At 45.5% G+C, this 27,495-nt stretch overlaps 4 protein-coding genes across 5 annotated transcripts; 2 read left to right on the top strand and 2 right to left on the bottom strand.

The window, feature by feature from the left end:
• Positions 1-319: 319 nt before the first annotated feature.
• On the top strand, positions 320-9,843 carry LOC6561013. Its single transcript, XM_032734808.2, has 9 exons — positions 320-1,124; positions 1,414-1,937; positions 1,990-2,324; positions 6,965-7,084; positions 7,177-7,415; positions 7,491-7,618; positions 7,702-7,859; positions 7,938-8,080; positions 9,396-9,843. The coding sequence occupies exons 4-9, from the start codon at positions 7,018-7,020 to the stop codon at positions 9,438-9,440; spliced, it is 780 nt and encodes a 259-aa protein (XP_032590699.1). The 5' UTR covers positions 320-1,124; positions 1,414-1,937; positions 1,990-2,324; positions 6,965-7,017; the 3' UTR covers positions 9,441-9,843.
• Positions 9,844-16,837: 6,994 nt separating this feature from the next.
• Positions 16,838-18,017, bottom strand: LOC6560745. Its single transcript, XM_001986803.2, has 3 exons — positions 17,833-18,017; positions 17,526-17,761; positions 16,838-17,457 (listed from the first exon to the last, which is right to left on the bottom strand). The coding sequence occupies exons 1-3, from the start codon at positions 17,909-17,911 to the stop codon at positions 17,140-17,142; spliced, it is 633 nt and encodes a 210-aa protein (XP_001986839.1). The 5' UTR covers positions 17,912-18,017; the 3' UTR covers positions 16,838-17,139.
• Positions 18,018-18,260: 243 nt separating this feature from the next.
• Positions 18,261-21,294, bottom strand: LOC6561044. Its single transcript, XM_001986802.2, has 4 exons — positions 19,816-21,294; positions 19,522-19,754; positions 19,036-19,429; positions 18,261-18,961 (listed from the first exon to the last, which is right to left on the bottom strand). The coding sequence occupies exons 1-4, from the start codon at positions 21,277-21,279 to the stop codon at positions 18,452-18,454; spliced, it is 2,601 nt and encodes an 866-aa protein (XP_001986838.1). The 5' UTR covers positions 21,280-21,294; the 3' UTR covers positions 18,261-18,451.
• A 765-nt stretch (positions 21,295-22,059) lies between these two features.
• Positions 22,060-27,274, top strand: LOC6561343 (condensin complex subunit 3). Of its 2 annotated transcripts, XM_001986801.2 has the most exons (9): positions 22,060-22,215; positions 22,299-22,475; positions 22,553-23,361; positions 23,429-24,077; positions 24,145-24,655; positions 24,724-25,103; positions 25,161-25,826; positions 25,888-26,049; positions 26,447-27,274. In XM_001986801.2, the coding sequence occupies exons 1-9, from the start codon at positions 22,132-22,134 to the stop codon at positions 27,083-27,085; spliced, it is 4,077 nt and encodes a 1,358-aa protein (XP_001986837.2). In that variant the 5' UTR covers positions 22,060-22,131; the 3' UTR covers positions 27,086-27,274. The 2 variants fall into 2 exon arrangements, with proteins under 2 accessions (XP_001986837.2, XP_032591170.1); XM_032735279.1 differs by lacking the exons at positions 22,060-22,215; positions 22,299-22,475 and having other exon boundaries at positions 23,304-23,369.
• The last annotated feature ends 221 nt before the right edge of the window (positions 27,275-27,495 follow it).

The raw sequence follows: 27,495 nt of genomic DNA, 5'->3' as shown, positions 1-27,495 counted from the left end.
TCCCCTCAATTCCCGCTGCCTGTGACATCCTAGAGAGAACTCCTTATCCCTCATTTTTCTCCTCTTTCGCCCTGATTATGATTGAGTTGACGTCGTTAATATGTTATCGATGACGATGATGGGCGCTCCTTGAGCGAATGTTTTACTCGCGCTCGCGACTTGACAGCTTTTGCTGCTGGGGGAGGATGGGCGGTGTACAGAAGGAGGAGATGCTGTTCCATTTAAATCATTTACATTTCTCCCAATGTCAACACAAACACAAACAAGAGACACACACATTTATTCCCACACATGTACACGTTACAGTTGCTTATTTGTCTTTTGAATTATTAATGAAGTCGTTGAATGGCTTCAGCCTCTGGCGTGGACTTGGGCTTAAGTTGAAGCTGTGTTTACGTGGCCAGCATCTGAACTGAACTCAACTGTACTGACCTGATTTGCAGTTGAAGTCTGTTGATGACCTGGCTCTTAATCAACCGAGTCGTTGCCTCGTGCATCCTTGCGGCATTCGCATTCATCGCAGATAAGTTTAATTAAATCCCAGGCACATTCCTCGAATGCTGCTCTCGTGGCTGCCACGCCCATAGCTGCGCATTGCAATTCTTTAAGCACTTCTCCACAGCTCCGGGAAATATGGGCATGATATACCAAAGGGATAAGCGGAACAGGAACAGAATGAAATAGAGGAGGAAGCAGCAAAGTTTTCTGATTTCGATTTTTATTGTGGCCAAAAACTCTGAAACAATTTCCAATCTGCTGCCATGGAGATTAGAGAACGCGAAGAGGGAAAGAAGAATCAGGTGGAATTTGAGGTCGGTTTCTTGGCAACAATTTCATTTCGGAGGCATTTCCTCTTCTATTTCCAACTCTGCCAACTCTTGACTTTCCACCTGGCCAACTGTTTTGGTTCTGGTTCTGGCTCTAACTGCACATGGAAATCCATTCGTGTAGCTGCACGCATCCAGCAGAAAAAGGGGAAAGCAAAGGGAAAATACCACTTGAACCACAAAATCCTAAAGCTAAAAGTTTTTCCTCGTTTGCTCTTCAAATGTTTCTTGAATAATTTAATGCACAGAAGCAAAAATTAACACGTATTTATTAACGCGTCAGTCGAAGTAAGTCGTGTAAGTCTAAATCAGAAGAGCAAACTCATAATTCCTTTCCTAAAATTGTGGGAAAATGCATATGTGATTCCCCAAGCTGTTAATCTTTTTTCAACTTTGTAATTACTTTTGCAGCCAAAGAACTTTCTTTGAGAACCTCATTCACAAATTATATTCGAAACAAACAACAAAGCCACTCAACCACACTTGACTGCCCACTCTCGAACCACACAGTGTCACCAACATCAACTTCAACTTCTCAGCTTCAGCTACTGTCCGAAACTCAACTAAATCACTTTCTATTCAACAGGACTCTCTACAGAACAAACCAACCAACCAGGCAACCCACGACTAGACGAGCAGACGACACAAAAAGGCCACCAGAACAACGAGGACAACCAGGACACGTGCTCGACACCAATAACGGGCTACTGGTCACTGTTGTCCACTCTCTGCTGACCAGCTGGGAATACGTCACCAACGAGAAGAACCAAGCCACCAGCAGCAGCAGCAGTTGGTCAAAGGAGCAACAGTGGGAGGAGTAGGTAGCCAACGGAGAGGGAGGAGTGGCTAATAAAAAAGCTAACGAAAGTCTAGCAGAGTCAGATGCGAAAATGCTGATGCCGCTTGCAGTCGACAGGCGAATCCAGCAGCAACAACAACAACAAGAGAAACAACCGCAACAAAAACAAAACTGGAAAAGTTGAACCCTGTGTGCAAAAGGGGAGAGTCGACAGCTGAGGAGAAGGGGGAGTCAGAGGCAGCTGCAGCGGCTGAAAAGTTCCAAATTTTGGCAGACTGAATCCTCATCGCTTTGTGGCCGCATCCGGAACTGTTAGCAGCAGTTGCTGTTGCTGGAATTTGATTTTAACGCTTCTTCTTTTAGACAAAATTGTGCCCCCAGCGGAAGAGTCTCCTTCCCATTGCTCAGTCCTTATTTCCTGCGCCTGTGCATCCTGAACGCTTCAATTGCCACACACTGAAATTGGCTGTCATACAGCCAAAGGGGAAGACAGTTCCACCAGAAGAAAGGGGGGTCCATTGAAATGAGCCCCAATTGTGGCGACACATGCTCTGACAAGTTATTAATTCAACGTCTGGCGCGCAGATAAGCATACCCAGACACCATATCAGGAGGAGAAGTTGCAGATCCTCACTTGTCACTGCTCACTGGATATCTCAACATTTTCATCAGCCACCATGAAGTGATAAAACTGATGGGTAAGTCTACATCACAGACCTATGTCTCCTGGGTGGGAAAACACATATCGATTAGGAAATAATCGGTGGGACAGTTACTGAAACTTCAAGACACGCCAAAAAGCCCGCCCCACAGATATGATTAATAGTTGAATGGCAAAGTGCGACAGAACAAATTCATTGCTCCTCAACAGGAAAAACAAACAGACTATGTCTGCGCGGGGAAGGGGCCTGGTAGAGGGGTCTTGAATAGGCGGAGACCACGTCGCAGTCATTAATAGTTCCAAAATAATTGTTGACCATGACGACGACGACCACAAAAGTTGCGCGAAAACACGACAAAACAAATCCACACAAATCGATTTCCGGCTGGAGCCCGGAACCAAAGACTGAGTCACCCTCGCACCTTTGCCACCCTGTTGACAGCTGCAAGTGGCTTTCCTCCTTACCCTCCTCCACCCTCTTCCAATTGCTAACGACTTCACAGTCCAGTGCTGAGCATTTTGTTGTTTGTTTTGTTGTTTTGCAGCTTGTTGTTCAAAGCGAGGCCTCGTTATTGATGGCGCCAACCGTTCAAGTGCCTCCAGATCGACCTTGTGTCAGGCCCAACCCTCCCTTTCCCCGTTCCAGCCCCTACTCCTATTCGTATCCTAAAAACTAGTTACAGTAATAGGCATTCATTCGGCGTGCCAGGGCGGAATGACGTCGTGCCTCTCGTTGATTAATGGTTCATGGCTCCAAAATGTGAGTCGAAGCTGTTCCAATTCCTATTCCAACTCTGCCCCACTACTCCATCATTCGTCCGTTAGCTGTACACAGCATTTTCCGGCACTTAACTGTAATTGGAGCAAAATGCTTCCATCTCATTATGCAGGCTCACTCACAGTCGTCGCTCCTAATCGCCAAATCACGGCACTTCAATTAGTTGAGCAGCATAAAAATAATCCACACAAGTGCCACACGAGTCCCAGATTGACGAATGACCCACAACTCTGAGCTGCAACAGTGGCCAACATCACTGTCTCACTTGACCCCCATCTTAATCCTCCCGCTCCTTTGTGAGCTTGTTCTGATATTAGCCCCTTCGTAGCACTTCTCTGGTGGTTTGCAATCGAGTTTGCTGAGGCATGATACACTCTCCCAGCCGGCTTTGTCCCTCTCTCTGCCTCTATCAACCCCTCAACCCTTTCCCGTTTGAATGCAAATCGGATTTCATTAACGACAACTCAAAGAATCTTCCACTTGTTTTGTTGCTCTTTGTAATTTCCTCTGCTTTGCACGATTCCCATAGATTTCTTCTGTCACTTCCTCCGATCACCCTTCCTCTTCTTCTGATTTTCCCCATCCACAGAACTCGTTATGTTTTTAACGACCAGTTAACACCCCCGCCCAGCAATACTTGCCACCCCCACGGTCTGTTTCCATTTCAAAATTAACAAGCAGCATGAAATCAAACAAACTGACCCGCCCACCTTCCCTTTCCCTCCTTTCATCAACAGCTTCCCTTCATCCCGCGTGCGACATGCTGTTGCATGATTTGTTTTCAGGTCGCCCACCCTCCTCCGCATATATCTCTATGGTTATTTGTTCATGTGGAAGTCGCGTCACGGCTACATGACCCATCTCCAAGCCCCAACTCCAGTCTCCTTCCCCTTTTAAGTGTGCACATTTCTGAAATACTTTTACTCTCCGGTTGTGCCTCTATTGCTGGCCGGGCTGTGATTGACGTGATGCATTCTCGTAATAAAAATCGTGTACATACATCAGTTCAGTATTCCGCCCTCACATGTCTGTCTACTCACAATTTGAAGGAAAGTTTCACACAGCATAAGTTAAACGATTTTTATTCTGCTCCCTGTAACTATACTACATATTATATATATGTCGATTTCTTCTCCTTCGAAGGAGTGACGACAACATTAAAATTAAATATTGTTTACGCTTTTGTTGAAGATTTTCCGCTCTGCCTTCCATTCCATCGCGTTGCCCCAGCAACAAGCAATTTTCGTCCCAATGTTGCCAGCGACACCAGCCAGCGTCAGTCACCAGTCAGGAGGGTTGCCCCATCTTCATCCCCATGCCCATCCGCATCACCACCCCTTCTCCCCTCCTAGAACTTGGTGTGCAAGGGCGCGTAAAAATGCAATTTCAACAAGTTTCACTTTGATGTGCACATTTCTTGGCCCCAAACCCCACGAGAAACAAGACCTTCCAACATCTTGAGTTTCTCCCACCTTGGGCTGGGAATTTCCCTTTAAATTAAAAGTTAATGCAAAAGAAAATTATTTTTAATGAATAGAAAACAGCCCGAAAATCGCCACATTAATAAACCAACCCTCGACCCTTCACCCCCAACTCCTCCTCTGGTTTATCAGTCTGTTTTGGTGTCGATTCGCTTTATTGCTGAGTAAACTGCAAAGAAAAATGAAAAACATGAAAGAAATAGAAGGTGTGTGAGATTTGTAAACTGTGTCAATTAAGTACCGAGCTCTACTCTGATTCCAGGAGCACAGGCAATTAAAAGCACTGCATTCACTGCAAAGGGATAAGCCGTGTCTAGGTGTCAGAGAGAATGAAACAGGTTAGAGGGACGGGGCAGGAGAGATGATAATTTCAGGGAATGCACGTTGCACTTCTTCAAAGCGGCTGCCAGCTAATGACACTAATTATCCTCTTAATCTTTTATGCAAATTGTGTGACGCCATTGTCAAAGTCGGAATCAGACGCTGCTTTCCTCCTGCCGCCTCAGTCCACAACTTCACCCTCCACCCTCCTCACCCAGCTCTGGCAGCGAGCGTCTGCGGTTGCAGTGTCACGTGTGTGCGGCGAAGCCATTCAGACAATCGCAGGTATTATAATTATGGTGGATAGGCAGGCGGGCAGCAGGGGGAATTTACTGGGGCAAGCCAGAAGGAGAAGAAGACTTGTGAACGAGCCAAAAGTTTCTCAGGCGACGGCAAAGTTGGAGCTGTGCAAGGCGTGTGATATGAAAGACGGCCAAAGTTCGACGGAGCAGGACTTGGACCCGTAACCAAGTTGGATGTCCTCTTTATCTGAGCTAGCACAAGGGACTAACACAAGGGACTAGTGAAATTAAAGATGCTTTCAGGATGGGTTTTAAATTTCGCTAGAAATGCCAGTCGAAAAGTTGAACTCCCTCTAAGCGTGAATCACATCCGTTTTCAATCAGAATTGAATTAATTAAGCTTGTCACAAGTGCATTTCTCATTCCATTTGCGGTTACAAGAACCCACTTGCAATTCCTCTGTCACCGTTTGTATCCTTTCATCATTGTTCCGGGCTGAATGACATTGTTCTTTTCCTGTGCTTGTGCATTTTTAATGTGAGTCGTTTTGAGGTTATGTTTGTGTGTTTTGTTTAGTCTGTGACGAATACTCTAAATGAATGCAAAACAAGACCAAGGAGCACCTTGCCTCTCGTTCTACTCTCTTCTGCTTCATAGAGAGCTGTGCAGTTTGTCAGCGGAAGGCTGAAAACGGAATACATAAAAGGCAAGTAGCTCGGTTTGAGTAACTTGGAGAGTCTAGCAAGTAAGCGGGGTACATAACAATTTTAAATTCAAATACAAAATGAAACTGTTCAGGAAAATGGCTTAAGAATTGGGGAAGTTCTTTGCCGAGCCAAGAATGGAAGGGAGTTAACGAAAAATGCTTTTTCTTGTTCTATAATTGGATTTGAAATTGTTTTAAAAATCGGGCGAGCCCCTCTTCTTCTATTGCATTGCACTTAGACGCACATTCACATACGCGTCTTTGCCTTTGTCCTTCACTCAGTCTTGCCTTCGCCGGAAACACAACATTCAACATCCGCAACAGGCGCACAGTCTGTCTCAAAGCACGAAGGGAAGAGGGCAGTGGAGTTGAGGAGAGTAAATAGTGTTTGCGACTTGTAATGCAAAGCGAGACTAAGCCTGATCCCATGGAGTAAATGATGCAACATAAAGCAGACAACTAGTAAACAGCTAAGGAAAGATGGTAGTGAGGCAGTGGCAACAATGAAAGCGGATGAAGAAATTTAATTTTACGTCTTTTTAACTCGAACAGCTCGTCTTTCACTGCCAGGATCGGGGTCAGAGATTAGGGCTCCCAAGCTAGTTACGAGTTACACAAAGCAAAGCGAATGACGATGATGGTGATGATGTTTTTGATGTCTCGCCTCCAATCGGGTTAGACAGCACTTGACACCTTTTATTATTTGGACTCATTTTATCCTCCTCTCCCCCTGCATGCCAGTCGCACATTTATTTACACCACCAGAGTGATACAAGCGATTGACGCCACTTGCATTGTTGCCTGCTGGTGACGGATTCGATCTCGATTATTATTGTGTCTTGGGTATTGTTTACCGAAACCAACCCTCAGTTGTTGCGTTGTCAAGGAAATCAATTTCCGTTGAAGTTGAAAGGTGGATGCAGGTGGCTGGGGAGGGAAACAGAGCCATCAACTTGCCGGAAAAGTAAACACAAATGCACAAAGTTTGCACAACAGTAGAAAATGATAGAAACTGCGCATACTGAGACTCCAAGGGGAACTTCTAACAAAGCAAATTGTGAAATAAACTTTCTCCTTATACCTGGAATGCATCAGCATCCCAATCTCATCCTGATTCTTCTCACATTCTCATTCGCCTCTCATTCGCAGGGCTGAAGGCGGATTTGCTCTAAGTCCACGAGGGAGCCATTAACACATACGCGATGTACTTCACCGTCCCCGTCCCGGCAGATGTGCACGAGCTGGGGTTCTCCTGCCGTCACTTATCCTGTAAGTAACCCTTCCCCTCCTCACTTCCATTTAACTTGCAATTTGATTTGCACTCCATTAACTGGCTATCTCCCCCTTTATTCCATTCTCAGTTGCGCTACACAATCAGCATCGAGTACGCCAACGACCAGGACGCACTGGGCACACCCACGCTGAGCATTCCGCACAAGGGCCTGGTGCCGTAGAAGATCGAGTCCTTCCTGGTTTACCTGCCCTACACGGGCAATGCCAGCCTCCAATTGCCTGTGAATGTCAACATGGTAGTGCAAAGGAACTCCCCGCTTCAACGATACCCGGCGCCACTTCAAGCGCAACAAGATCTGTGCCAAAGGTAAGCTCAAATCCCAACACTCTCACTCACTTTGTCATCCTTACATATCCTCGTTTCTGCTTATTGCCATTGCAGGCACCAGACCCAAACCAAACTCTGATGAGCGCCGCTACTTGTGCTTTGGGTCTGGTCTTCGCCGTAGGCCTCTTGGCTAGCATGATGTATGTGCGAGCTCGCAAACAGCTGCGCCAGGACTTGCTGCAGTAAGTCCGATTGATTGGCCCATCAATTCAATTATCTATCCGCTTATTACACTAACCCACTCTTCTCTTCACCTTTCCATTAGTACCAGCTTCACTACAGCAGGCTATGGCCGTCATCAGAACGTATTTATTCGCTTTGATCCGCTCGGACGACCGCCGAGTGCCACCGGCTCCTACGCGACCATCGCCAGCCTCAACAAATATCCGGTGGAAACCAAAAAGTCGTGCAGCATATTTGACCGTAAGTCATCCATTCCCTCTCTCTTTACAATCCAATATTATGTTAGTCATCGAACACAAACTACTTATTTCCCTACAGGTTTCCGCAGCTCGCCCACGCCCACACCCTATGCCACCGCCCTGCTACCAATGGGCGACCAGACCGGCGAGACCATTTACTCGAAGCCAGAATCGGTCTGTCCCTCGAGGATATCCTACTACACCTCCTCGCAAGAAACCCAGGTGAGTCCCAATCTATCCAACTCCCTCTCTCTCTCTCTCTCTCTCCGTCGCTCTTTCTCTCTCTCTCTCAATCTGATGCCACACGATTTCCCTCCTGGGGGTTGACTGGCCTCAGGTAAATCAATGCCTTTGATATGTTGCGACACGTGCCATGTGCCAGGCACAAATGGAAATGAATCCTGTTGATGCTCAGCCTGCAGTGGGTCGGTCGGTTGCCTTGGCCACCAGTGCCAATTCTCTCCACTCTTCTCTACTCCAGTGCCAATTTGTGGCACTCACCAGACGATTGCTCCCAAGGCTGCAGCCATATCCAATACCACACTCGAGCCACCTTTCCTCGGCGATAAAAATTAAATTCTAATTTATATTTACGAGCTGATAAAGCTCCCGAAGTGCGTTAAACTCGAAACAACAGCCATTCATAAATATGCGACTCTCCCTTTTACTCGACAGGGTGCCAGGATGCCAGGCTGACAGGGTTGCCAGCTGCCTGGCTTCCAATGGGGTTGGGGCAAGTTTTGCGTGATGCTCACGTACCTTGTGCTGCGACCCACAAACCCATTGCCGGCAGAGGTAAATTACATAGATACGAGTTCTCATACGAGAGTGGGGATTTGACAGAGTTGGGGGAAGCGTGTGAGTCTGTTTAGATAAGCGAAAGGTGCTTCACAGACCCAGACAAATAAAGATAGGCAACTCTTGCTCTTCATTTTCCTTTCTTTGTTGTTCTTCCAAATGTTCGCTGAGTGCAATTATGGAAACTAAAGCTAAACTAACAGAAAGCCACAAATAAAGCCCCAAGACCAGCTATCAAACATCAAGCAAACATTGCATATACGAATCCCTCAAATTAATTTAATGATAGTCCACAAATCTTTTTATACATTCTCTCACTCATTTGCGACTCTCCTCTTACCCTCTTCTTCCCTCGCTGAAATTGTAACTTCTTGGCTTTGGCAAATCTGTCCCAAATTAGAATAAATTATTTAGCAGCTTCTTTGCTGTTGCTTTGACGAAAACTTTGCTCAGACCCAAGAGGAACCAACGCTTACATTTTTCCTAGACAACAAAGTCAGCCACCCCACCTCTTGTTTTCTTCCACTTTGCCGCCATCATCATGATTGTTTGGGCCATTTTCGTCACCATCTTCAAACGCCATTTCCATCGACGCATAATTAAATATTCAATTTCCATGGAGACTCTTCCGAATTTTTATTTGCCGCTTATTTCTCAACATCTCTCCATCAGCTTCCTGGCGTTGTCCTGGCTTTCGTTTGGCCTCAGCTATTTACTCCAACGATTTCTGTTTGTTTAGATTTCAATTTCATACTCATTATGGCAACCGTTTCGAGCCATTTGACTGAGGAGCAGAAAGACGAGGAAGAGCAGCAATGGAGCACATGAACAACCACAAATATGCCCAGTGAAAGGCACTTCCAAACATAGATATGTGTGATATCGGGATGTCTGGGATAATACTCATCGCCAAGAGTCATCCTCGTATCGCACTGAAGTATGCGACGGGGAATTAAATGAATTTCAACAAAAGCAGAGCCCCAAAATTGCATATGGCTCCGTCTGATGAGCTCGAGGAGTTTGGGTTGTTTGCCATAATTATTGCTGTTCTCTTGTTATAACCCCCATTATCCAACCCCTGTTACAAACTCATGTGACTGTTTGTGAGAACGGTAAGCGAAGTGAAGAGGCAGAGGGGAGATTCACTCATTTAGTCAAACAATTATATCCAAGTGCATACACTGAAATTTTGTCGGCCCTGATCTGCTCACTTGTGTGGAAATATCTCATTTGTGTGTGGCTTTCCCTACCCATTCCGTCTCCCGCTCTATTCTAGTGGCACTCCCTTTGGTTTCTATTAAATCAGTCTATAAATGTTGCCCAAATTGCTTTAATGTGCAGCGAAAGTTTAGCTAACGGCAGCTACAACAATTACAGCACATGGAAAAACATGGGTAAAGCGAGGGGAGGTTCGGTGGGTGGTAGGGAGGCAGTAGGGTAAATAACAATAAAAACAGCAGCGAACGGAAGCCAGACTACAGCTGTTGAAACATGACTTTGTGCTTGTTAAGACACACTTGCAAAATATTATTGCAACAGCAGGGGGGCAACTAACTGAGGGGAGCAGACAGCTAAGAGGAACTGGGGATTGAATCCAAGTTAGACTACACATCATGTTTAGTGGCAGCAACAAAAATCGGCAATGCGAAGCAAACATTGAAAGACTTTAGGATATTGGATCAGGAACACTCAACTCAGATGGAGATGAGGATAAGTTATAGAGGGGAAGGGGATTGTGTGGCTGGGTGCAGCAGTTGTAGATCTCAAGCACATGACGTGAATGGGTTAGAAGTTGGCACAAGATATACCTCAACGTCACGCGACGCATCAGAATCTCATCATTTGGGGGCAAAGTTGAAGAAGTGCGTGAGCAACCCAAGCGAAACATAGGAGCAAAGAATATGAGAGAACATAGAGCAAAGTTCGAAATTAATTTCCATGGAGCACGCCCCGGCACAGAGTATTTTATGGAGATTACGAGAGAGAGATTCGTGAAACCTAAACAGGTGCTAATTAAAAATGTTGTCGTCGCCCCATTAAAGAAATTTGTAAATCAACCTGCAAATGACGCGCGCAGCATGCGAAAAGTTAAGCCTGGGCCTTAACAGTGGCAAAGAGAAGGGGAAGTTGTACTGAGAACTGTCCCCCTTTGGGGCATCTGAGGTAAATGGGGTGCGGCACGTACGCCGTTAATGGATTTCTCAGTGTTGTTCTTCTGATTAAAACGCATTATTTACATTTGGAGCAAGCGGCTAGAAGGGGGACAATTTAATGTGCGACGGAGCTCAAGTCTGGCCAGGTGAGGGGGCGTGAATGAAGAGGGGGAGTCACCGTTGGCAAAGGTTGACAAATTGCATAGCCGTCAGTTGATTTTTTCTACATTTTTGCATTTTTTTTTCGTTGGTCTGTCCGCTCAAGTTTCCCCTCGCCCTATGAACCTGTCCTGCCGCTGGTCCAGTGTCAGTCTAGTGCCAAACTACGGCGGATGTTTTTGTCTGCCATTACACTATTGATTGCTTCCTGTCAGCCGCAGAGAGAGACAAGCGGAAGTCGCCAGCGGATGTTGCCTTTGTTGCCTGTTACCCAGTTAGCCAGTTATCCAACTGCTCGGCGAGAGTTTGGGCTGTCCACTATGGGCTTTGTGTGTGATTTGGCCAGCCGCAGTGCAGCACTTCGCATAAGCGGCTTCCAAAGCCACTAACTCTCTATGTGCTCATCCCCTTGTGGTATTAGATGCTTCCACGAGCAGCGATCCGGAGACTGTGTGCCCGCGGTTTTCGCACTATCCACTCGGACACTGGCTGTGTGTGTTTGTGTGTGTTTGGTTGTGTGTTTGGGTGTGTGTGGGTATGTGTGATTTTCCACTGATAAAATTGCGGCCAAGTTGTGTTCACTGTAAGAGGGGGGAGAGAACGGAGGCCATTAGTTGCACTGTTGCTTGTCTGTTAATCGGGATGCGTGTTAAAGGGAGATGGGGCGGGGTGAGCACTCAGCGAGATTGACAATTGTAATGAGCGAAAGGCAATGATTAGCCAACAGTAATAGAAGACAAAAGTCAATAAACTGGGTCGAAAGGTGCACTTTCATCCCCTCCATGGCGAATGAGGTCAAAACTTTAATCACTTGTATTGTAGTTGAGGTTTCGAGTGTTTGAGCAGCTCTTCCGTTGAAATGTCCATTAGAAAATGAATGAAAATGAGTTTAAACAATACAATAGAGGGGTGGGCAATTAAAAGACTGCTTGATTCGCTCGATTAAAGAGCATGGGGTTCGGGCAATCAAATTGCGATTATTGCTGACAAGCAATCATTCACTATTCATGAGTGTACTCGCTGGTAGTAACCGTCAGTAAGCGATCAATACATACGTATGTCCATGGATACCCATCAATCAATTCTGAATTGCCGTTGAATCATATTACGTGCATATGAAATGCTTCACAAATGTTGCCAAACTAATTGCATCAAAGTGTTGCCCTCCTGCCGGCTGCCCCAATGCGATGCAAAGGAAATTTGAGTGGACTCGAACCGGATGTGCAACAAATTGTATTATGGCTTTCACTGAAGCGCAATCCAATCAACAGTCAACTACTGCATAAATACATACATGCATATCGAACTGGGAATATGAAAATGATGAGATTCAACCTTACTGGGTATGTTATCATATGGATTCCACTTGATTGACTACAATAATTTTACATATTGTATGTAGTATCTTGCAGATAGAGTTTAACTTGAATAGCGAAGTATATTTCTTAATGTGCATTTACTTAATATATCATTAATGCCCTCAATAAAAGCATATGGCCAGTGACTCCAAATCAATCAAACTACTACTTCAACATGAAATTTCTGATTTGTTAAATTGAAGAAGAATTGTTTTGACATTGATTAACGTAATGAGTTAGCTAAATGTCAACTGAACTATCTTTTGAGCAATTATTAAATTTGAAATGAAATGGCTACCTTAAATTTTGAGTTTTCTTAAAAAGTTTGGCAAACTCCATGGAACTACGATGTGGCAACAATAACCGGCTTACTTCACAAATTGAAATATAAATGCGTGGCTACGAGCACAGCCCACCTACACCTCCTCCTCACCTCCCCAGTCAGCAAGTGTAACTACTACCGCCCACTGACACGCCCAGCGTGACACCTGGTGACTAATTTATGTTCATTAAGCAGGCGTTAAGTCGCCTTGAGAGCAGCTGCCGTCATCCTCGTTCTCGTCCTCGTCGTCGTTCATTTGCATACATTTAGGAGCAGGCGTGGGAGAAGTGGGGGTGAAGGGGAGTGGGGACAGGAGCCGAAAGCGTCGCACAACACAAAACACATACACAAGACACACACACAGAGCTGATTACTTGCTGCGCGCTGAGGTGACAAACCAAAATGTGTAGTTTCATGTAATTTTGGGGTCGCTGGAGCGGCTGCTCTTGGCCAGATTAATATGCAAATTCATGTTGCCAAAGGCAGAGCAGCAAAGAGTGAGAGAGTGAGAGAGGGTGAAGAGTGGAAAAGAGGTATGCTTTGAGCACAGATTATGCGTGTATAGGAAGTGGCAAGTGACAGCATTTCCAGCGCGCATAGAGACACAAAAAATCAATTTGCAACACGCGTCCCGCTCAACTCCTCGACGCTCTCCTGTTTTGTTGATTTTTTTGTATTTTTTATTTTTGCACTCTAATTTGTGTGTAGTGCATTTTCGTGTCCATGTCCGGAAATGGCGGGAATTAAAGGCAAAGTGGAGAAAAGCGAAGCTTAACCAGCGGCGCACACAAAACTGGTGGACTTGTAATCAGCTTGAGAGCTCAGCTGCTGTTGCCCCGACACCCATTTAGCTGGTTGGAGTCGACAAAATAAAAGCGTACACAAATCCCATCCAATCTATCAACATCATTTACGCAAATCGCAGCAGCAGCAGCAGTAGCAGCAGTAGCACCATAAATGCCACACTCTTGACTCCAGCTCCAGCAGCCGGCTCAGGTCAGGCGCCATCAGTGTCAGCTGCATTGGATTTGATCCAATCACGGATTCACGGAGAAACTTTATTAAATCGAAGCAAAAATGTTCACACTACTGAAAAATGTGGTGCCAAAAACTGACAGCAGCAGCGACAGCGACGGCTTAGGCCACCTAGCACCCAGCTCCACACAACTACAGGAAAAGACATAGAGAGAGAAAGAGAGACATAGGGAGAGACAGAGATAGACAGAAATGGAGACAGCGAGGCAGCCAGTCTGGCATTCAGTCAATTGTTGTTGTTGTTGCGTGGCTGTTGCTCAAACTTTTAATTACTCGTTCGCTCTGCCGAGACTGGGAATTGAGAGTTGAGAATTGGGATTGGGACGAAGAATCGGGGTCTGTGGACCAAGGGCTGGGGACTAAGGGAATGAGGGAATGGGGAATTCGCCCGCAGCTACAAGGCCACTAACATTTTTGGCATGGCTACTGGAATGTTACGCCTGTTTGGCCTTGCCCATTGCTCGTTCCGGTTCTATGTTGCCTGTAACCAGCTGTTGTTGCCAGAGCTGCATGCAAAGCGCCGTGTTTGCTTGGCTACAAAGATTTATCACTCAGGAACAGGGCGAAGGGACACGGGAACAGCTGCAACAACAACAAATCAACATCGATGGTTGCTTAACAACTTGAAAAATGAACAGTTTAGGTAGAAATAAGATAAACCAATCAGCAAATCGATGGAAACTGGAAGAAAGTTAAAATCTTTAAGACAAGAAAAGGTCAGAGAAATGATTACAAGCTAGATCAGCGTAATATCTGAGAAATTATTTGATCTATATACGCTACAAATAGAATAAAATAAATAAGAAATGGTTTCAACAATATATGAATAAAAACAGAAATTATACAAAATGATTTTAAAAAGATTTCACAAGTAGTTTTAATTTTTTGCTTATTACATTTGTGGAATCGTTTGAAAACTATATTGAAACAAGTGCAAACTTTTCAAGCAGCCCACTGAAAAGCGCAGCACACTGTCAGTTTTGCAGTTGCAGTTTGAAAGGGTATCGGTTGGGTTTGGGTAACCAAATGGGTGGTTTTGGGCTAGTTTGTTATACAGTACGCCATTGAAGCAATGGCTAAGATGGGTGGAGAGGATGTGCGCGGTTTGTCAGCTTGGCGCGCTGATGATGGAGTGCGGCATTGTTGCATTTTAATTGAAATTTCTTTGTGAACTTGCCGCAACAACAACAAGACCAACGAGAAACAATAACTACAAAAGCAACAATAAAAACAACAACAACAAGAACGTGTCGCCAGCAATCACACAATGCAACAACAAAAATAAAAGAAGGAACAACGCCAAAGTAGCAATAATAATGAATGAATAAAACGAATAACAACAGCAGCAACACCAACAACAACAACAATTGTTATGTGCTTTCATTGCTATGGTTTGTTGCTGGACTTCTTGCTGGTGTTGGTGGTGTTGCCGTGTTGCAGCTGCCCATTGGCAATGTGCGCAATGACAGCCAACGGCAACTCAACCGTAGCGTATCGAGGTCGGGGTCGTCATTGTGGGGGCTTTTAGGGGTATTTGGTATGCGTGTTGGGGCTGTTAATGTGGGAGGTGAGGCGTGGGGTGTTGTAGGGCATGGCGACGGTAGCGTTCACATTTTTGCGGCACAACGCATATATAATAATAATAAATTTCGCATATTGCTGCCGCTTCGGCTATTATTTTTCATAAATGAAACTGTTGTCAATGGAATGTTGATTTTGCTTTTGTTGCTGTTATATCTGTTGTTGCTGCTGTTTGCAATACTTGTTGTTTGGTTTTTTGTTACCGCTTTATTGTTTTACCACCCACTGGCTGAATGCCTGGCATTGCGGTCACTTTATTGTTTGCCGGATATGGCCAACACAGTTACCAGCTCAAAAAGTGGCCAGGAGCGAAGTCGGCAGCCTCAGAGAGGTGGAAAGAGGGAGGGAGGGAAGGAGGGAGAGAAGGGGTGTTTGGGCCGTCGGCTGGCTGGCAACCACGTAATTTGCCGTCTGATGAAGATTTACGACATGAAAGCCACAAAATAAACGCCAGAAACACAAAAGTACATAAAGCAAAAAGCCAATAGACTAGAGGATGCGAACACCACCCCCTATCATCCGCATCTTTCCCCTGAACACTCCTAAATGATGGATGCACTGCGGCTTCGCAAGACGGCAACCCTATCGAGCTGAGCAGGCTGTCGCCTCCAAGTAGGCGGATTTTACTGCTGGCCATTTATGTAAATTAAGCAACAAAATGAACAGATTTGTCTCGTGTTTATTAGCCAAGCTGTAGCCAAAACTTGGCCATAACTCACACGCATCCAAAGCCAATTGCAACTGGGCCCAGGAGACAGCAGCCCAAGCTAAAGCAAAAGGCAACCTGATGAAAAAGAATTGTGCACACTCAGATCAACTCAAATGAGTGGGCGTGAAAGGCCCCCAGGACCAGGCACATATGTAGCCAAGTATCTGCTCTTAATGGCAACCCTATTAGAAAAAGAGATACACGGAGAGAGAGAGAGAGAGAAAAAGAAGAATGGGAAGAGGGAGAGAAGCTGATTAGGAACACGGCTCCTCCAGCTGGCCCAGGGACTCACCTCCCCATGCCGTTAACCCACTTTGTCTGCTTATGAATACTTTGTCCAATAAATAATTCATGCTGCAAGTAAGTTGTCTGCCCGGAAATGCCGCCCAGAGTGTAGCTCGAGTGGCCAACTGGGCGTGCACCCTACGGATGTGGATGATTGTGAATGATGGTGGTGGTGATGCGAGTGTGGTTGCGGATGCAGGCAGCTGCTGAGTGGCAGAGAATACAGTGGAAACGGAAATGTAATGCAATTCACGAGACCAAATCAACGGTTGAAGGAGCCTGAGAAGCAACCCAAACAAATTGAGAGCTACACATGTATCCAACTATAGAAGATTACTAGGCGTGTGGGCCGTCAACTGGATCAGGTGTGGGCAACGTATTTCAATTAGAAGTTAAGACCCTAATTCAATATAATCTGCCTAAAAGGGAAAATATGGAAAACCCAACTGTTGCCGTTAATTTTCAAATTCGTTTGAATTACTAAATTACTTTTAGCGTCGCATTAATATTTAAATACAATAATATTTATTTAAGACCAATCTGCAATTTTCAGTTGGTTCAATTATAAACAAAAGTTGATAAATACTCGTACTGACTGGCACTTGGATTCATTTATTATCACACCATAATCATTGGCTAACTACACACGAGTAATGTCCTGGCTCTGTAGCAGTACATAATTTTATATTCAATAATGCACGGATGAATTTGTGTGCGTATTTGAATATCATCTATAATTAGGCAAAATGGAATCAGACAAACAACGTTTTACATTAAGGTGAGTTGAATTGTTTTAGTTAATAGATTTGAGCAATTGGAGAGCTTAGTTAGTGGCTACTTAGATTGGCTAAATTCAATAAGGTACACACGCTGTCGAGGGTCTACTGCAGCTGGATGAGCGCATGGCCGGCATGCCTTTTATATAGCATTAGCGATATGTTGACCAGGAACGGGGCTGCCAGCCAGAAGATGCGCGTCCCGATGCCCGTTGCCTCGCGATAAAAGATACCCGAGGCGCCGCCACGGCCCGTATTACAAAAGGACTCCTCGCAGCAAGAGGTGCAGGCATAGAGCTTAGTCCTCTCACCAATAATAATGCAGCCTGGCTCACAGTTAACGGCACAGCGACGGTCCAGTGACCACATCTTTGGCGGACTGGTCGAGTTCTCAGTGCTGGTTGTGTACGAGAATCGCTTGACCTGTATATATAAGCCAGATTCGAGATAAATCAGTCCATATATATATAGTATAGTATAGTACTTCTTACCATGCAGATAAACTCCTCGCCCTGGCACTTCTTCATTAGCGTCGTATCGTTGCGCTCGAGGACATCCACACAGGCGGGGCCATCGTCCATCGTATCGCAGGCATAGCACCAGAGTTTGTTCACCCGCTCAATGGCCGCTGCCGTGCGATGTATGTGCCCGCTGTTGGTCAGCGATGTGCTCAGGCTGACCGCCGAGCTAGGGCCCGATCCTGGCGAGCTGGTGCCAGTGCCAGTCACTGTCCAATGGGATTTTTGCATTGAATTTATTGATTTTCCCCGCGCGAAGGTCGAAGGAAGGCACACTTACCGTTATTAACGCAGGCGGTGAACACAATGGACCAGGAGGTCAGCACAAAGTAGGCGAGCGTCAGCAGCGCTCTGGACATGATTTGGCCGCCAACTGGGCCAATTAACGCCTTCCCAGCCAGCTAAACAACTAATTCTATATACCCTTGCAGCCGCCGATTAATCTTTGTTTATATGCAAATCCAGCAACTGACACTTAGCAGCAAATGTCAACCGAAGCAGACTCGGCGATAAGGACATGCGCACTGCAATCAACCTGCCAAAGGTTGGCAGCCCCAATCCAGCTGTTAGCATGGACACGAACCCATGCATTTGTTGCTTCATAAAATAAATTGCCTGCTTCCGAGACGAGATACATATTATTAAAACAAAATAAAAACACATTTGTTTAAGAGACAATGTAAGTTTTATTGGCCTGTCCGCCTTAAGGTAGTATCTCATAAAATTTTTATAAGAACTTAAGAGTTGTCATTCCAAAATATTTGTCTTAATTTTTGACCGACAATCCGATAAAGCAAATATTATAAACGATTCATTTTAATAGCTTTGCCCAATATAATACTATAGAATATTTATAGGGGCTAAAAATTTTGAAAGTCCCACAACTATAAAAACTGATTTCAATAGAGACGCAAATACTGAAGTGCTTGGCGGCTCTGCATGGGATAGAGTTCGCCAATGTTGTACATAAGATCAACGATGTGGGTCGGACGCAGCATGCGCCAGGGCATAAACTTCAGCGTCTTCTTATCGCAGTGTATATCCTTCTCCAGTTCAAGTGGCAGCGGGACCTCGTTGTACAGCATTCGTCCGTCCACACTGCGCTGCAGGGTGCAGGGCAGACCAATCTGATCGGCGAAGCACTTGAAGAGAACGGCACGCTCGAACTGGCATCCGCTCTGCACCTCACCCAGTGGTATGAAGTTGGTGTGGAAGACGTGACGCAGATTCTCCAGATGGCAGCGCACTGTGTGGCGGGAACACTCCTCTGTGGTGTTCAGATCGAGTATCTTGATATCCACGCTCATAACGCTGTTCACCGCCTCAGCAATAATCTTGCTGCGCTTGGCCACGTTCTCAAAATCAATGCTGCGCCTGATTTTATCAGGATTCTCCACAAGGCCGTTTAACTAGGGACGAGCAGTTAGCAGTTATTTATTGCAATCCGAGCATAGTTCTTAATTGGATTGATTGTGGTACCCACTGCCAAAGTCTCATTCAGTGCCTCCAGAAATTCGGGTAGCTTTCGGTCGCCGGGTCGTTTGCAGTAGGCCCATTTCTGATCGCCACCGATATCAATGTCATGCAGGCAATGTAGCGGCACACAAATCAGATCTCTCTCATCCGCTGAGGGGCGGTCAAAGTTCACCACAAGCACGGTCTCCAGCGGTGAGCAGTCTTGCCTCAATATGTTCTGAAAGCACCGGAAATCCTCAAACTTGCGCTTGGACACATAGAAATCCTTTCCAGCGGTTACGTCCGTAAAGCCCAAATGGTTGCGAATGCAGAACTTCATGGTGGGGCACTTGGCCAGAATGCTTTCAATAGCCGGACCCCAGGTGGACACACAGAACGCGTGCTTCTGGAAATTCATCAGTCTGCAGGAAAAAAAAACAATATCTGTTAATCTGTATATAGAAATAAATGTTGCCAGACGTTGTAAGAATTGCAATCTGGTCGATGCACTTACACCTCGAGAATGCCGCGATCAATGTACGCATCTACGAATTCATTGAAACGTGTGGTCTGCAGTATAAAATTGGTAACAGCGGTCTTGACCAGATTCGATACGGATTTTAGGGCTCGCTTGATCGAGGATACGATATAATTCTTCATAAGAATCTCGCGAACAGGCTCCTCGTCGACAATGGTGCACAGGCAGCGGAATATGTTGTGAACCAATATGGAGTGTGCATATGAGCCCTACAATTAGGAAAATTATAATCGAGAAGAGGCAATCGACAACCGATATTTGAGTGATTACCATAAGTAATTGGGCAATTTGCTCAGTGAGTGGTGTATATTCGCCCATTATCTTGCGATGCTCATCATTCTGTGCCAAAGTCTCGATGATCGCCAGCACCGACAATATTAGATCTATCGATAATTCCGGCAATCCTTGCTCTATGGTCTTGGCAAGTGCTTCAGAGATGTTCATCACCATTAGCTGGTCAGCCGTGGTTCGGAAAGAACTGACCAAGAGATTCCCAATGAACTCGGCGGCCTGTTCGCGGGTCTTAATGGACACCTCCGCCGCTTGCACCAGGGCCACAAGCTGATCCAGTACCCCATGCTCGTACCCGGCGACAATGGTGCGCAGTGCATCCGGATGCACAGTCATGCGATTTAAACCCATGATAACGAATGGTGATGGCTCCGGCTTGCTCTTCAAGAGGCACTTGAGGAACATCTCAGTAATTCTGGCACTGTGGATGCGTGCCAGATAGTATTGATATTTAGCCGCCTCGGCGAATATGGAAATGATGGTACACACGACTTCTGGAGCCAACATGTCTACGTCTTCGTTCAGATGCTCCACCATCTGGTCAAAGAGATTCTGTTCGAAGAAGAGCTTCGTCATTTTCTCGGACCGCAACGCCGTCGCTAACACCTCGATAATGCCAAGAGCATCGGGTGCCTTTGGATTTGCACAGAAGGCTTTGACCAGCTGCTGCAGCACGAAGAAACAACGATGCAGTGGCTCAAAAACACTCTCCTCGCTGGTGTCGGCCAGTAGAATTTTTAGTACCTTAATGGCGGCCAGGCGGATTTGCAAGAAATCGTTGGTCAGCTCACAGATGACACGATCTATGGGGAATCCGGGTAGAGCGGTAAACTCCAGCATCTCTTTGGCGCTTTGAATCTGTAGAATTTTATGCATTGCCTCAATGGAATTGACCACAGTGTCGGGATTATCCGAGCTAATGAAAATTATCTTGAATTTTTCTAGAAATTCAACATTTTCGAGTGTGTTCTGCGCGATTTTAGGATCGCGCAGGCACAGATTTATTATGTACGTCAGATACTCGATGCAAAACTCATCGATCTCCTTCAGATAGAACCTGAAGCCCACCTCGAGCAGCTGTGCCGTTTGCTCAGTTTGAAGCTCGCCCAGTTGCGTGCGGTCCATCAGCACCGTGATAAGGTACAAGGTAAAACGACGGATAATCACACTATCCGCATTAATAAATAGATCCTTGTATACCAGCAACTCCAACAAATTTTGTTCCTTCAAATCCTCTATATTCTGGTCCGCTTTGCGAGCAAAGTCTGCTAAGTGATTGAGTACTTGCTGCACTACCGGTTCCTCCTTGGAACTTAACAGCAGCAGACTCGTATCAAGGTTTTTCATAATCACAGTCAATGGCGAAAACGAATTTTCATTGGTTTTTGTACGATCTGTATATTGCGATCGAGCATCATATATGCGCTTCGTTCCACCCGACATTTTTTTATAAACTCTAACATATATATTTATTTTAAAATTCTACAAATGTATTCATTTCATTTGATTGAAAACTCAGTACAGTATGAGAAACATTCATAAGGAAATTACAGAATCAAAATCATTTTGACGTTTTTCCTTAACGGAGTTGGTAACTTTATCTCGACAAAATAAATTTGAAGGAATTTGGAAGCCTTTTTAAAAAATTTTTCATATTGTATTATTTCGTAGCAGTGAGCATTTTATCATACAGCACTTCTGACAAACACCATAAATTCTTGATCATTCTCGTTTACGTTGATTCCATATCTAATTTAATAAAACTCCACGAGTACATTTTAAAATTAATTTCTTCAAATCATTTATTTAATTTAAATTAACATTTACAGGAAATATATGCCGATCGATGCAACCATTCAATTATACCAAGTTGGCAGCACCGAATGCAAAGAAATCGTATTAACTGCAGAACGAATAGGGTTGCAAAACGGAACGCAAAAGAACGCGACGCTTGTGTTTGTTCGCTAACGTACAAGAAAACAGAAAAAAATAAAATAATTTCAATTGCGCTGAGTACAATTTAAAAGAGCAAATATTTCGCAATAGAAAGCTAGCTTTTCAACTTAACAACTACAAACATCAAAATTGATGCGCGTGAACAAATTGGCGGGCAAGCAATCAAAAAATACAAATAAAATGATCAAAAAAGGTCGGACCAATACCAAGCGCAACAAAAAAACCAAGGAGAAAGAAAATGAAAAGCAGCAGCAAAGTGGCGTCCCAGTGGCGTCCGATGCTGTTGCTGCCACCGACGCCGCCAACAACAACAAACATCTCTCCGTGGGCCATGGGCCCATGTTCACAATCTTCTCGAATGCGCAGCTCAACGAAACCTTCCACAAGCGCTACAGCAAAGAGCTGCAGCAACTGTACTCCAAGGTGTGTGGCATGTAGCATATCCTACAGTTCTTGTTGGGATAATATCAATATTTTCTTTTTATCTGATTGACTCTTTGCCACAGATCGGTCACGATGCGTTTATGTTCACATTCATCAAGATGTTCAAAACGGTGCTGGAGGCGGATGAGGGCAACGAATGTGGCAATACAGCGCTTGCATTTGTTGCCAAGTTCGTCACTAGCTTCGAATCGGAAAAAACACATCCCATATTGGCCGAAATAATCTGCTGGTTGCTATCGGTGAGTTGTTACTGTACTTTTAACAGGCATTCAGAGCATTTGTTTACAATTCTTTTATTTTGTGTGTTGTTTCGCAGACAATTTCGAGTGTACCGAAAATACGCTATCGTATTTGCTTCTCGGTGAATCTCATATTAAAGCATATGGGGCCATATGCGGCATTGGATGACTCTCAGTGCGATCAAATTCTGCACTACATGCTGGATCGTCTGAAGGATGTGTCAGCGAGTGTGCGCAAGGAGGCGGTGCTGGCCATGCAGCGATTACAGGTGCCTGATCATCCAAACGATCCCGTGCTGTGCGCCTATCAGTTCCACCTCTGTTCGGATCCCTCATCCGGTGTGCGGCAGTGCATCATTTCGTGCATGGGCCGCAACTATCTGACTCTGCCACACATCCTGCAGCGTCTGTGGGATGTGGACGAGAGGGTGCGACGCCACACCTACGTCCACCTGTGCAATTATCCAGTGCGCTCGTACAAGGTATCGCAGCGTCTGACGCTCATCGAGCGCGGCCTCAACGATATTGCGGAGAGTGTGAAGAAGAATGTCATAAGGTATATGCTCAAATCGTGGATAGAGTCGTACCAGCAGAACTACATACAGCTCACGGCTGCACTTAAACTGGATTCCAATGAGGAGGAGCTGATGCGCTTCAAACGCGTCGCTCGACAAATGCTGCTCGTAATCTTCAAGAAGGAAGACAACTGCAAGTTGCTCGCTCAGCTGCCGCTGACCGAGGACTGTGATCTGCATCGGTGTGTGCCACACGAGGCACTCACTGTGGAACTGGTGCTCTACTGGGAGTGCCTCAGCGGCTACCTGCAGCAGACGCAAGCCGAGGAGTTCGAGGAGGTGCTGCCCGAGCTGAGCGTCTTCTGTGATATGTAAAAAAGTAGGTTCCAAATGAATAATATTTGTATATGAATACATATTCACAAATTGTTTTCGTAGGTACTGTCAGTTCCAAAAGCCGGATATGGACAAATTCGCACAGATTGAGTTCCAGTGCATACTGCTATCGCTAGTGGAAATACTGCAGTCCTATGATCTGGGCGATGAGATTGGACGCGAGAACCTCAAGGAGTTAATCACTCATCTGCTGAAGGAGTGCTTGCTCGATCACAAAATTGTTGCCGTCCTGGTGCGCTGCGTGGAGCAGCTCGTCAGCGATGTGGGTGCACGTATGCAGTACTTCATCGAGATCATCTACGAGATTTGCGAGCTTAATGCCAAGCAGAAAGATTTAGTGCACGATCGCGAGTTAACCGATAAGCTGCTGGACAATGAGGACCCCTCGTTGGTTATGAAGATCGGTTCGTTAAAGGTGAAAATACTTGACCTCGAGGAGCAGGAGGAGAATTTTGTGCGGCAAAAGGAGTACATTCGTGCGCAGGCCGTCAACGATGAGCGAATGGCCGTGCGGGACGAATACAAGGATCTCATCCAGCCGCTGCTCGTTAAGCATGGCGACCTAGAGCTACCCACACGGCCGAAGCTGTCCAAGCAGGAGCGCGTGCTCAAGGGCCTCTACATATCCTTTCATATGGTCGCCTCTGAGCATGTGCACTCCCTAAATCCCAGCATATGTAAACTCTATAAGGTAAGTTGTTTAGAATTCCTTATTTGTTGTGTGTGTAAAATCTATTTATGGAATATTCACATTGCAGGACTTCATATGCCGACATTTGGCTTCGACAGAAATGGACATCTTTGAGTGGGCCATGAAGTGCGGCACCACGTTTAGCATTATGTACGAGGCGTACACGAAAGAGGTTTTCGACGTACTCATCGACGAGTTCTACAAGAACAACAATTTGCGACTCTGCGAAATATCGGCGCAATGCGTTTGCGAGCTTATGGACCATTATGGTGTGGAATATTTTATCGATCTGAATCAGTCGGTGGCCGGTGGTCAGGTTCAGCCACCTAAATCGAAGCGTCGTATGCTGTTTACCATGCAGGATTTCGATGGCGAGGAGGACCGCAGTCAAACGCAGAGCAGCGAACAGAATGCGGACATTATCAACATGATGGGCTTCTTTATCGAGAAGGTCGTCGACCAGGGCATCCTACTGGCCATTGTGCGCGGTCTGTGCCGCTTGGTGTTGCGCGGCCAGCTCGACAATCGCACCGATGTGATTGAGAAGTTGCTGAAGCGCTACTTCAATCCAAACACGGGTAAGCTACAAGAATATTTATTACTGGTGCAAACTGAGCAGCGTTCTTTGTTTTATTATTATGCGCAGAGCCCATCATACAGCAGGTGCTAGGCATGTTCTTTGAGAATATTGTCGAACAGAAGCAGCAACATTTGATTCAGCCTTGCCTGCTACCCATTGTGTGGTCTGTGATGAACAGCAGTTACGACTCACTGCTGCACGACGTGCTGCCGGATCATGTAACCCGGTTCTTCATCGATCTGACCGTGCAGGAACACAATACGCCACAGAGCAATTTGCACAATCGTATTGCGCTCAGTTTTCTACACTACATTCATAACTACTACACGGATCGAAAGGAGATGTGCCGCCTGCTGGCCAAAGAGCTAACCACTCTCACGCTGAATGTGCTCAATTGTCCGCAGCTGAAGGATGAAATGCTCGAGCTGGCCGACAAGCTGATCAATGTAAGTGAAGCTTAACGGAAAACCAACTCTCTTTTAAATCTTTAAATGCTTTGGCAGAGTGAACTGGAGCCGCGCATGATCAAGAACATTATGAACTTCAAGGACATGCTTAACGGCAAGTTTAATCCGCCCGCACGCAACCCAGATGGCAACAACAGCGACGTGGATGCTGAGGAATGTGAGAGCATCACGGCCATCACAGCACCCGGCTATGAATGTCCAGCGTCAGCGTCAAGAGGCAGTGGAGCAGTGACAGCGATGTCTGACAGCGAACAGGCACCAGCCATAATCATAACCGAAGCATCAATTGTAACAGAAGTCGCAGCAAGCGAAGACAGCGTGGCAACGCCAGCACCCACATCTGTGGAGCCTGTGCTGACCACTTTTGGTGCAAAGAATCAAGTAGGTATTCGCTTCCTACGGCGTTCGCTTCACAATTCTATCACAAACTCGGATACGGAGAGCATATGCGGCCCACAATCACCAGCGTCGTCAGTGGCTAATGCGGAAATAGTCGAGCAGCAAGAGGGAGCTAGGGCAATAAGTCGTCGCATGATGCGTAGACCCAAATCGAAACTTCAACTGGAAAAGGCAATGGCGCGAGCCTCAACCACGCCTGAAAAGCAATCAGAGGCTCCCAAATCCTCAGAAACCTTGTCGGAAACAGTAGTTGAACCAGAATCGGTATCTGCAGAAAGTCATAGTCCTGTTAAAGAGCACACGGTAAGTTGAATGCTAAAATTAGAGTTTAATGCGATGTTTATCTCAACTGCCCCTTTTACAGCACAATGATTCGGAGGTGATTGTGGACTCGCCCACATCCGCATCCCCCAATGAGACGACAACAACAAAAAACGCGAGTCGCCTGCGTTTGCGTCCGATGCGCAAGCGAAATGCAACCGGCAGCGGAGGCATATCTCGAAACACGCCACCGGCCAGCAGCAAAGTGAGTACCACGCGCTTGCGTTTGCACCTCTAGGCAGGCACAGAGTCCAGAACCAGACCTAGACCCACACCCAGGCAGACAATAGCAGTAGTTTCCCTAAATTTAATATGTAGCCTGTAATTGTTCAAAAAAATTCTACTGAACGAAAGATAAAATTAGCTTGCAAAATAAGAAAATAGAAGAAAAGAAAAAAACAAGTTAAAAACAAATAACAACAATCAACAACCTAACAACAAAAAAAGCTGTTTTCTTTCAACCAACAAGTTCTAATCTATTAAGATTTATTAAGCGATATCTGCAGACCTTGTTCTATATCTGATTTAATATTAAGTTTTCGATTATCGGTATGTTTTCCTTTTTCACTTCCTTGAGTTATGTTCTTCTTGTTTTTCTGCAGCGCAAAGTTCTACACCTCGAGATCCAAACGCCGTTGCGCAATGGACGCAAGCGCTTGCTTCGAAACACGAAGGGTGGAACGTCAGCGCGCATGTCACAATCCTCCGATTCTTCGCTACGCATATCGCCGAAGCGTAAACAGCAGCGCCTGGATGCCAAAACGCCCAGAGAACATAGCAGCGTGAAGGTGGCGCCAGTGGGAATTGAGCAGGTCACTGCTAGTCCGACAAACAGCAGCACATCGTCAATCAAAGAAAATACAGAACCAGCATCAGCATCGGCACTAGCACCATCAACAAAGTCCAGCCTCAGAACGCCGCAGACGAGCCGGCGTTCTTCCGTAACGCAGTCGAGCACCAGTACGCCTGTTCCCAGAATGGTAACGCGAAATTCGGCACGCAAACAGCGCTTGAGTTCCATGGTGATGACCCGAAAGCGCTTGTCCCAAGAGCTGAGTATGACCGAGGGTCATCCGAAAATGTCCACACCAAAACGCGTGCGGCAGGACAAAGCAGCGAATACCAGTAGCTCAAAGACAACAACAACGCGGAAGTCGCGGGCGGCCACAGCGGAAGTCGCAACCGTGGCACAGCGAACTCGACGCAATTATCTGTCCCCGCCCAAACCCATTTCTCAGTAATTAAAATTTTGACTTTTGGTTTTTTTTTTTATTGTTTTGCATTAAGATAAATTTAAATGTTGTGCAAGATTTCCATGTTCGTTGCAACTTTGTATATTTGATGTATATTACGTAGTCTTGTTTAAATAAACCCATTTTAAACATAAAACCCATCTGCACAAATATGTCCAGTATGGGTTTAAATATAAATATTTAATTCTTTTGAAAAGATGCAAGCCAATTACATGCTTAGAAGAAAATGAAAGCACACTTTTAGGGCTACAACAATATTATTTGAATTTGTTCGCTGGAATCTAAAATAAACAAGTATGAGGTTCTCTTTAAGCACGCCGAAGATTGCATACCCTTGTAGAACGTAGTTTGAAATATTTGAATGTGCTTCTAGGATTTAAACAAATTTTATTTATGTT

The sequence above is a fragment of the Drosophila grimshawi genome, unplaced genomic scaffold (assembly GCF_018153295.1).
Source record: "Drosophila grimshawi isolate 15287-2541.00 unplaced genomic scaffold, ASM1815329v1 contig_1367, whole genome shotgun sequence".
In the NCBI taxonomy this organism is placed as follows: domain Eukaryota; kingdom Metazoa; phylum Arthropoda; class Insecta; order Diptera; family Drosophilidae; genus Drosophila; species Drosophila grimshawi.
Note: the sequence above shows the minus strand (reverse complement) of the source record. Positions and strands in the feature narration are given on the sequence as shown.

Bases quoted from the DNA above. Each gene is read 5' to 3' on its own strand.
- LOC6560745 (XM_001986803.2), bottom strand. From the start codon at position 17,911: ATGTCCAGAGCGCTGCTGACGCTCGCCTACTTTGTGCTGACCTCCTGG. The intron at 17,762-17,832 runs GTAAGTGTGCCT...CCCATTGGACAG, and splicing joins CACCGCCTGCGTTAATAACG to TGACTGGCACTGGCACCAGC. The intron at 17,458-17,525 runs GTAAGAAGTACT...TTATATATACAG, and splicing joins GCGAGGAGTTTATCTGCATG to GTCAAGCGATTCTCGTACAC.
- LOC6561044 (XM_001986802.2), bottom strand. From the start codon at position 21,279: ATGTCGGGTGGAACGAAGCGCATATATGATGCTCGATCGCAATATACA. The intron at 19,755-19,815 runs GTAATCACTCAA...TCCTAATTGTAG, and splicing joins AAATTGCCCAATTACTTATG to GGCTCATATGCACACTCCAT. The intron at 18,962-19,035 runs GTGGGTACCACA...GCTCGTCCCTAG, and splicing joins CACTGAATGAGACTTTGGCA to TTAAACGGCCTTGTGGAGAA.
- LOC6561013 (XM_032734808.2), top strand. From the start codon at position 7,018: ATGTACTTCACCGTCCCCGTCCCGGCAGATGTGCACGAGCTGGGGTTC. The intron at 7,860-7,937 runs GTAAGTCATCCA...ATTTCCCTACAG, and splicing joins GTCGTGCAGCATATTTGACC to GTTTCCGCAGCTCGCCCACG. The intron at 8,081-9,395 runs GTGAGTCCCAAT...CTGTTTGTTTAG, and splicing joins CCTCCTCGCAAGAAACCCAG to ATTTCAATTTCATACTCATT.
- LOC6561343 (XM_001986801.2), top strand. From the start codon at position 22,132: ATGTTCACAATCTTCTCGAATGCGCAGCTCAACGAAACCTTCCACAAG. The intron at 22,216-22,298 runs GTGTGTGGCATG...TCTTTGCCACAG, and splicing joins TGCAGCAACTGTACTCCAAG to ATCGGTCACGATGCGTTTAT. The intron at 23,362-23,428 runs GTAAAAAAGTAG...TTGTTTTCGTAG, and splicing joins CTGAGCGTCTTCTGTGATAT to GTACTGTCAGTTCCAAAAGC.